The 10,764-nt window shown below is 39.4% G+C and overlaps 1 protein-coding gene across 1 annotated transcript; it reads left to right on the top strand.

Moving 5' to 3' along the window:
- On the top strand, positions 4,402 to 6,794 carry LOC109830228. The gene is made up of 2 exons (XM_020397436.1): positions 4,402 to 4,940; positions 6,486 to 6,794. The coding sequence occupies exons 1-2, from the start codon at positions 4,548 to 4,550 to the stop codon at positions 6,777 to 6,779; spliced, it is 687 nt and encodes a 228-aa protein (XP_020253025.1). The 5' UTR covers positions 4,402 to 4,547; the 3' UTR covers positions 6,780 to 6,794.

The raw sequence follows: 10,764 nt of genomic DNA, 5'->3' as shown, positions 1-10,764 counted from the left end.
CAGCCATTGTCACCCTCGATAACTGCTCGGTGCCCATCGACGATGATGTGCATAAGTCGTTCAATGGAATGCATGAGAAACATCTCTTACAGTGATGCCGCCGCCATCAACTACATGCAGCTGCGGCACCTCGCATCCTCTGTCCATACCCTCACAGGACAACGTCTACCTCGCTGCCTACAACTGCAAACCACTGACGTTCTCTAATTGTTCTCTGATTCAACCACCTCTAGCTAAGCTATGCCAACAACTATTCGTTCAACTCGGTTCATCTTATCCAAATTCTCGGGTCTATCCACCTTGAGTTTGATGGGGGTGTTAAATGTAATAGTTATGCATAATTGTATCGCTTATTTTAGTGTGCCATTGGTTAGAACTTCTTTTTTTTTTTTTGCTCTTGTATATAAATACTTCAATGCAATGAATGGAATGATCTTTTTTCTTCCCAAAGACTCTATACTTATCATGAGAAATAGCAAACGTGTATTATTTATGGATGACTTGTGTGTGAGATGATGTGTGCACGTATATTACATGATATCAACGATAATGAGTTCAAACGGAGTGGAAATCAACTTAAAACTATAACTCAGCAGGCATAACTCATCGACAAGCATTTTGTACATTAATGAGCAAGTGGTCATTGATGAGCAATGTTCTCATCTATGTACCTGAAACTGTATCATGGACTTCTTAACATCCTATCGATGTAAATAATGTTGGCATAGACCCTTCACCCATTGATGAGCAAAGGAGAAGCCCATCAATTTAAAGAACTTCCCCATCGATCCAAAAATTATATGTTGCCCATCGATGAGCACTTGACCTATCGATGAACATATATATTGCCCATCGATGAGTCTGAGTCCATTCAACAGCTTTCCGAGATCTAATCTCAACCATTCGTTGCAGCTGCTACGCCCTTTCTCGTATCACAATTGAGCTAGATATCATTGACTTTATTTCTAAGGAAAAGAAGGAGAGGAAGGGAGGGAGCCTAGGGTTTGAAGATTGAAGACTTCTTAATTATCAGGATCATCCTGAAGCGTTCTCGATTATGTCATCATTGTGTTTTTCATCATTGGACAATATCCTTCGATGAGTGTTGCCTTCGGATCATCACATCTATCTTCGTTCTTCTAGATCAGAATCTTTTAGACTTTGAAGAACAATTTGATCATTCAAAGCTATAAGTATTTTTAATTGCGCTTATTTGATATTTTTTATAGTAAGCAATACATTCTCTACAATTGTCATTAGTTTTACGATGTACTCAAGTCGGTATTAATTAAGGGTTGGTTTTACTCGCTAAAAGCTAGCTAGGGTACATACTAGTGATAGGATTGTTTGGATATAGACGACTAGATTAGGGTTTGATCTAGGGAGTGGTATTGTAACGCTTAATGGATTAGGGTTTGTAATCCATGAGCATAATTATCACAGTGTGGGAGCCGCTTTGAGAGAAAGAAGACTGGATGCATAATTTATTCCAAATCGCTATAAAAATTCTCTTGTGCTCTGTGTTGTTTTTTATCTGTGGTTGTTTCTAATTATTTCATATTATATGCTGCATTGTTTTATTTTCTCGAAATATTTGTGCAACTCTATTAACCATTTAACCCCCCTAGTGTTGCAGTCTCATATCCCAACAAAAGATCCATAAATCCAAATATTCACTACCTTCTTTCTTGTAGAAATCATCTTTGAACTATAGCCATTTTACAATAACCATCTTTGATTACTTATTTGTATATAAAACAATTTTAACTGGTTTTTTTATTGCAATTAACCGCCTTGACTCACTTTTATCATAACAATTAGTTGTTAAATGCCAAATTAATTTGTTAGAGATGATTCTTAATTGAGGTTAAATGTGATCAATTTCTGACAAATTGATTGTAAGTTAATCTAAGTGTTTGATTGCAATAAAAAACCCTATATAGATGGTTTTATGTGTAAATTAAAATTAAAATCAATTTCTATAGAATAATCCTATTTTAAAGGTGGTTTCCATGCAAAAATCCTAGAAATAATGATAGGATTACTGAAGGAAACATACCTAATTTGATGTAACCAAGGGGGGAAACTCTTCAAAACTTATGCACGAATTAAGCGTATTACTTTATTCTATTCTATGTAATCTATATATTTAGATCTATGTGTGCTTGAATTAATGAAGCTGTAACTATTTTTCATTTTCGGCTCGCTCATCTCCTTTGGTACTTCATACTGAATGCTAATTTGTTGAAGTGTTGATTGGGATTTGTAATAACATGATAATTACTCTTACAATAAAGCATGAATATTGAAATGTTTGTATTGATCCCCTGTGTTAAGCTTTTAATTAAGAGGTCCTGAGAAACTATCGAGAGTGTGGAAGCTCTCTTTTCTTTGAATTAAGATCCTATTTGCATATACTTGTTTGTTTATACTCTTTGAGCTTTTTTTGCCAGTAAAATTGTGATTCACGCTTTTGAAAAAACAATAATAATGACGTGAACGGTTCGATCAATTTAATTGAACTCTTAACTAGAACCAAGTAAAATTTGGAAGGAATTTAATAGCAAATATGTAATGAAGTAACTAATCTATTGTGTGCCATGAATTCAAATAATTCCATAAAATATCCTTATAATTCGCATATAGTTGGAGAATTATGAAAACTGTAAATGGGAAATTAAAACTAAAAAAAAACCGAAAAAAAAAACCATTTTAACTCCATCCATCAGTGTTCTTTATAACTACCCCTATTAACACCACTAACAATTTTTAATATTCCAACTTACTCATTCATCCCTTTAACCTCTCATTATTATTTAACCCTTAAACGTTGAGATATGTACGCACACATAGCGAGCACAAAAAATACCAGTGTAATTTAAGGCATGTACTAGAGAATATAATATTTTTGGTGGGATTTATTTTATAGATTATGAAAAATCCCTCAACGACCCAAAATATGAAACCAATAGGAAAGACAAGTGAAGTGTCCCCCTCCTATTGGATAATGAGTTGACACTTGGCCATCATTAATGATGACCAACTCATTATCCAATAGGAGGGGGACACCTCACTTGTCCTCTCTATTGGTCCCATATTTGGGGTCCCTGTAACAAAACTCATAGATTATTAGCAGAACCATTATGTAAAAGATGAGCGCATTTATAGAGGTTATGTATTCATAGAAGGCTAGAGATTACTTTTATTCACTTAAAATAAAAAATGACCGATTAAGTTGATTTAGCCATGTAACCTAGGCTGCTAAATTCGCCATATTAGAAAAATGATAAGATTATAGTTAGGACATCAAGGACCGAAGTTAGACCTAAAATGAACTTCGTTGAAAGTAAAAAAGGAAAGATGTGAATTTCCTCAGAATTGTGAAATTAAAGCTTTGTGGTTGTTTTAATTTAATTTTTTTTTAATATTATTGCAAAATTGATTTACTTTTCTGTAACTTACCCAAAAAAGTTGAAGTAGACAAGTCCAAACACAAAGGTGGCGGTTGGCAAGGGTTAAGTGACGGGTCGAAGAGTCTTAACCCCTTCTTAATCTCCCAAACACAAAAAATCTTCACAAATGTTAAAATGAGTTAAACCTCTATAATTTGTAAAATATAAAAAAATACAGAATGATTTAGCTAACCCCTCTAGAGGGATTAAAATGAGTTAAACCTTCAATAACACTCCTATGTAGAAGGATTGAGAGTTAATTCCTCTAATTATAAAGAAAATGGTCAAAATCCCTTTTATTCTCAAACACTAAAAAAACCATGAGGGCTAAAATAAAACATATATAACGGATTAATAATTTAGTCATTCGGATAATCGAATGGGATAACTATGTTAATCATTCTTCTTAATCCCTCTTTCTTAACCCTTTGCCAAACGTGTCCAAAATGAATAAAAGATAAAATTATACTATTTTAGTTTCACTCCTTTAGCACTAATATATCCTAAGTTGTATTTTGTAGTATTTATACACCCTTAGTTGGTCAAAATTGGGACGTTAACCCCCATACGATTTGCAAACATGAAAATTTCCATCTGAAGTTCCCGTATTATATTCATATATTAATTTTAAAGTGTTTAACCATTAGTAACTACTAAATTACTATTAAGCCTATCCAAATTGTAATTAAAATGCATCATAATTCTTTTTAAAAAAAATAGAATTTGGAAAGATTTAATGATGAATCCAACAAGCTTAAAGAGACACAAAGTTATGGAATATTAGTATATAAATGTTATATACGAAAACTTTCGGATAAAAATTTTCAGGTTTGCAAAACATAGATCATTAATGTGCCAATTTTGATTAAATACAAATGCTACGGAATACAAGTGCTAACGGAGTGAAACTAAGAAGGTATTTTTAAGTGTTATCTAGCCATGAATAAATGTTGTCCACCCTGGTTCCCACTCCCTCCATTATCCTCATCCAGTGGCTATGCACAGCAACAAAACGAGCCCACCATTTTCTCTCACCTCAACTCTCTCTTTCTCTCTCTCTCCTAGCCCCCACACTCACCCCATTCTCTGTCCTCAATGGCCGCTGCCGCCACCACCACCATCAAACTCCCCACCTCCGCACTCCCCTTCTCATCCTCACCTAAGTTCCACCACCACCACCCGACCCTCATACCCATCAAACGACAATGCCCAAAACATGTTCGAAGAATTGCGTGTAAGGCCACTGAGGTGTCTAATGTAGAGGGAGGACAAGCCTCGGTGGCCTCGGCCGGGGTTTCGGGTGATGGCAGGAATTGGGTACCTGTTGTTCCTTTGGCTGCACTTCCTAGAGGGGAGAGGAGGGTGATTATACAAGATGGGGAGACTATACTGCTTCTCTGGTATAAGGATGAGGTTTTCGCTATTGAGAATCGGTCGCCCGCTGAGGGGGCTTATAGTGAAGGATTGTTGAATGCTAGGCTCACTCAGGTGATTTCTTAGTAATATGTAATTAGATGCTAGCATGATGCCGATGGAATCTGGTTAAAATTCATCTTTTATTTGTATTAGAATGTTAATATGATTGTTTTCGGTTTAAATTATTGGCAATTGCTAAATGTTGATTGCCCATTTAGGAGGATTTTGAGCAGGAGTTGGGAATTTCTCTGCACGTAGTGTTAGATTTAATGGATGTCTGACTGTGGTTATTCCAGCACAAATTATTTTAGCCGCCAAAAGCAAGTGGGCTCATATGCATTCATGGGTCACTAATGAACAACTTAAGCTTTGAGGTCATTGCCGTATCACATTGACCTTAGCTAGAACAACTCTTATTCACTGTCTAGCATACTATTCGTCATCAACTCTCTCTTATATTGAGACAAAGTAGTTGTAGTACATCTATATATACAACTTATTTGTGTTGTTAACAGAGATTGTTTACAGAAGGTGTAGTCGTTAGTTGTTTCTACTAGTGTTTGCATTACATCGTATCTTGATGCTTGCAGTTGGAAAATGAGATCAGTGCATATGTTATACTTCGAGCAGCTATAGACACCCCTGAAAGTTTGTTTTTCCTTCAATTTATCATGGATAAAGAGGAATCACATGATAGAACTTTGGCCATGACAACTTCTAGCCCCTAGGACAGTCCTACACTTTCTTTTTCTGCTGGACTATTTCATTTGGAAGTCCTTAACGCACACAACACTATTAAAACCTGGCGGAAGGCTCTTTTATTGATACAAATGCCATCACATAAATGGACTTGGCTAAAAATCAGTGTAAAAAGCATGCTCATTTGGGATGGTCCACTAGAAACAAGAGGCAATAGACACCATAAACCAAGCTAAATCATACAATCTAGCTGATGTGACTAATCTTTTTCTGTGCTTATCCTCACATTTCTTAGGTCCTTATACTTCTAGGACCTTGTCAGAATAGATTTTCACTTTGGCTGTATTCTGCATAAATTTAAAAATCCTGACATTTATAACTAAGCACTGAAATATATCAGTAACATTATCAGACATACGCTATGTAGATAAGAATTACGAAATGCTTAAATAGCTATTGATCAGACTTTAAAAAAAAAAAATTGGCTAGTCCACTGAGGTTCTAGCTTTGGTCGCCAGTGGTGTCAACTAAGAAATTGCTGGAAAGGAATATTGCTCAAGGATAAAATTATTTAGAGTGCTTAACCAATTCCAGACATATGAAATTCCAATTTACTTTGAGTTAGTATGGTGCTATGGCACATGGTTGTCTAATACTGGATTTGGCACCAATTCATATAGGATATCGGTTCATCTTATCATAAATTCAGTTGACTATTCAGCGATCGTTTCTGACTCTGAATTTATGCTCCATGTGACCATAACCAGCCATATTTCCTGGGAATGACATGGATGATGATGACTATGGCAGCTTAGGAATGTCCTATGGGGGCTTGCTACTATTTTCTTTATGAAACTGATGATCTTTATACATATGCTAACAATTTTCTTTATGAACTAAATTAGTATTTTTGTCCAGGAGGGTTGTATTGTTTGCCCAACCACAGATAGCACATTTGATCTGCGAACAGGAGAGGTAAAGGAGTGGTACCCCAAAAATCCTGTCTTGAGGGCTCTTACACCATCTTTAAGGTCCCTTTTCATTTATCCTGTGAAAACTGACGGGGAGAACATCTATATCAGCATAGGCGATGCCATTGCATCCGGAGGATCTGCTGAGATTGTTTTCAGTGGCAGAGCTCAACCCGGCGTAACTGCATCAGATGTCAATATTGAAGAGGTATGTTCTTTGCCTGCCCTCTTTTATGATTAGTTCTTCGTACATTTATGAATGCCTTATATAATGACACAAACTAATTTTTGAAGAGGGAACTATGACTTTGTATGATATCTATATCCTGCTAGATGTTGCTAGGCGTTTGGCTTTGGTTTTCTGCATGGGGTTACTGCTTCTCTGATAAGATGAACCTAACTCTCCACCAGTGACGGATCCAAATTTTTTCCTATGGGGGCACTATATGCAATCACACATATAATTTAATAAGAGTTATGTGTGAGCGGACGTGGGCCCCCACCCACGTGACAATTCTGTCCGCGTACGAAGAGAACAAAACCGACTCGGTTTCGGTTTTGATGTTCCGCATGAAGCCCACGAACGAAGGCCCACGAATCATTTATATATAACACTTGATTTGTTTGTTTTAGGTTTTCGTGCAAGCTAAGGAGTTTTTTTTACAGAATTCTGCAGTCTCTTCTTTGTTTTTTTTTGCAGCCTTTTGTAGAGAGATATTGTGAGGGATCTGAGAGTTTATGTGAGGGTTTAGATTGTGAGTGATTGTAAACCCTAGTTGTAATCTCTCCCTCTAATAGTAGATCTCCCCCCTCCTTGCCCCGTGGACGTAGGCAATTTGCCGAACCACGTAAAATTGGTTGTACTGTTATTTGAGTGATTTGTTTTGAGGTTCCCTCGACGCGCAGTCCTAGAGCTGACGAGAGGAAGAGCTAATATCCCACTTTGATGGGATATTAGAGCTGACGAGAGGAAGAGCTAATATCCCACTTTGATGGGATATTAGGCTTCAGATTCTTGTTCCTTTTGAGAAACAAGAATTTTGATGGGATATTAGGCTTCAGATTCTTGTTCCTTTTGAGAAACAAGAATTCTTATTACGACCTGACTCTATTGTTGTGCTGTCGAAGTGCTGCCGAAATTTCCGCTGCGCACAACAAGTGGTATCAGAGCCCAGATTTCAGATCTAGGATTTTTTGATGGAGGAAGATTTTTTTGTGTGAAGCTTGGTTCTTGGAGTTCTAGGCTTCGGTGGAAATAGCATTAGGAGTTGCCGTTGGAGATTTCGCTTGAAGCTTGGTTCTTGGAGTTCTAGGCTTCGGTGGAAATAGCATTAGGAGTTGCCGTTGGAGATTTCGCTTTCCTCGTGTGGATAGGAGATCTTCGGTGGAAATAGCATTAGGAGTTGCCGTTGGAGATTTCGCTTTCCTCGTGTGGATAGGAGATCTATTTGAAATCCGATCAAGGGTTCAGTTGGGTGGTTCCTAATTTTTTATCAAATTTGTTCTTTCTCTACAATTTGGAGTTAGTTTGTAATAGGAGAAGAAGGTGAAAGCAGCAAGTCAATGGCGAGTACAATACAAGTTGGTTTTTAGAACACTAAGATTAGTGTGGTGAGGTATGACGGAAAAATCAACTTTGGTTTGTGGATGAGCGACGTACAAGATGCGCTCAATGCTCAGAATTTGGAAGAGACCATCATGGTCCACGAGAGGCCACCTAAATATGAAGAGGCGGTATGGGAGAAGATGAATAGAAACGCTTGTGGGGTGATCAGGTCCTGTTTGGAACAAGCGCTGAAATATGATGTGATTGGGGTGACGTCTGTAATGAAGATGTGGGAAATTCTCAACAATAAGTATCTCACAAAGAGTGTTGAGAACATGTTGCACTTGCTGCGAAGACTCTTCAGATTTCAGATGTCCAGAGGCACCTCGCTAGCGGCTCATGTGAACAACTACACTAAGTTGTTGTCAGACTTGGCGAATGTTGATGAGAAGATATCGGATGAGTACAAGACGATTATTTTGTTGGGCTCCTTACCGGATGAGGAGTATGATACCTTCGTGCTCACTTTGTTGAACGGGAGATCTTCTATCAGCTATAGTGAAGTGACTAACGCTTTGACGAACTACGATTTGAGGAGGAAGGACAAGGAGACTTCCCGTGCTAGTACTTCAGGAGAGGCCTTGTCGACGAGAGGTAGAAGCCCATATCCGAAAGGTGGTAATAGAGGAAGGTCAAAGTCTAGAGGCCGTCACCAATTAGCAAAGAACCAATATGTATTCTGCAAGGAGCAGGGACATTAGAAGAGAGACTGCCCGAAGCTCAAGGAGAAAGAGAATGACAAGAAAAAGGGCTCGAAGGCCAATGATGTGAATATTACGAAAGGCGATGATTCTGATGATTCGTGCTTTTCTCTACTAATTACTCCGGAGGTGAACCATGTGGATGCATCAGATTGGATGCTTAATTCCGGCGCTATTTTTCATGTGACCCATAGGCGAGACTGGTTTGCATCTTTTGAGAAAGTCGACGGGGGCATTGTTGTCATGGGAAATGATCAATCCTGTGGCGTTTGTGGGATAGGTACCGTACGGATTAGGATGCACAATGGAGTAGTCCGTGAGTTGAAAGAGGTGAGATTTGTTCCTCAACTGAAGAAAAATCTTATCTCAGTTGGAGCTTTGGAGGCGAAGGGATTCAAGGTGACTTTCGAAAACGCTGTAGCGAATGTTACTAAGGGATCATTGGTGGTGATGAGGGGAGTCCGTAATCGGAATTTGTATTATCTGAAGGGAAGCACCGAGATTGGCCAGGTTGCTTCGGCTATTTCAGAAGCGGACATGAGCAGACTTTGGCACTATAGATTGGGGCACACAGGTGAAAAGTCACTGTAGGCATTGTGCAAGCAGAGGCTATTGAAGGGAGCCAAGAGTGGGAAGATTGAGTTCCGTGAGCACTGTGTTCTTGGCAAGAAGACGAAGGTGAAGTTCGGGACTGCCATTCATCAGACGAGGGGCATCCTGGATTACGTGCACACAGACGTTTGGGGTCCCACCAAGACTGCATCACTTGGTGGTAGACATTGGTTCGTCACTTTTGTAGATGACTATTCTAGGCGTTGTTGGGTGTACACCATGACGAAGAAGAGTGAAGTCCTAGATTTGTTTGTGGAGTGGAAGAAGAGATTGGAACTACAGACTGGGAGAAAGATCAAGACGTTGCGATCCGACAACGGTGGTGAGTACACATCAGACCCCTTTCTGCAGCTATGTCGAGACGAGGGCATAGAGAGGCACTTCACAGTTAGTCATACACCGCAGCAAAATGGGGTGGCAGAGAGGTTGAATCGGTCTTTACTGGAGAAGATCCGATGCTTATTGTCGCAGAATGGTTTGGAGAATATCTTTTGGGCTGAGGCACTTACATATGCGAGCCACCTCATTAATAGGCTGCATTCATTTGCGATTGAGGGGAAAACCCCTATGGAGATGTGGTCGGGAAAGCCAACACACGATTATGACCAACTCAAGGTATTTGGGTGCCATGCATATTATCATGTTAAAACTGATAAATTAGAACCTCGAGCTAGGAAGGCCATATTTGTAGGATTCAAGCGTGGTGTCAAGGGATACAAGCTTTGGGATCCAGTGGATAAGAAGATTGTGCTGAGTAGAGACGTCACATTCGATGAGGCTTCTATCTTGAAGCTTCCCAGCTCTCATCAGGTGGAGAGCGATCCGACGGAGGAGATATCGCAGGTGGTGGAGATCGATGCAGCTCCACATTGTCCAGATGGTACAGTATCCATGCAGGTGCCGACTGAGGTGACGCCAGGCGAGCACGACGGTGACACGGAGGATACGAGTACAAATGTGCAGGATCAGGAACCGACGGCTCAGGTTCAGGATTCTATTGCGGCTAGGAGACAGAGGAGAAACATACAGATGCCAGCACGGTATGCCGACACAGTTGCGTATGCACTTCCGGTGGAGAGTATCGATGAGTTAGTGCCTACTACATTCAGAGAGGCCGAGCAGAGTTCGGAGGCTGATTCGTGGCAGGTGGCTATGCAGGAGGAGATGGAATCTCTTCATAAGAACGATACATGGGAGCTTGTTGAGCTTCCAAAGGGGCGGAAGGCAATTGGTTGCAAGTGAGTATACACGAAGAAGGAGGGCATTGAGGGCACTCCAGTGAGATTCAAGGCTAGGTTGGTTGCGAA

The sequence above is a fragment of the Asparagus officinalis genome, chromosome 2 (assembly GCF_001876935.1).
Source record: "Asparagus officinalis chromosome 2, Aspof.V1, whole genome shotgun sequence".
Taxonomy (NCBI): Eukaryota; Viridiplantae; Streptophyta; class Magnoliopsida; order Asparagales; family Asparagaceae; genus Asparagus; species Asparagus officinalis.
This window is presented reverse-complemented; position numbering and strand designations above follow the sequence as displayed.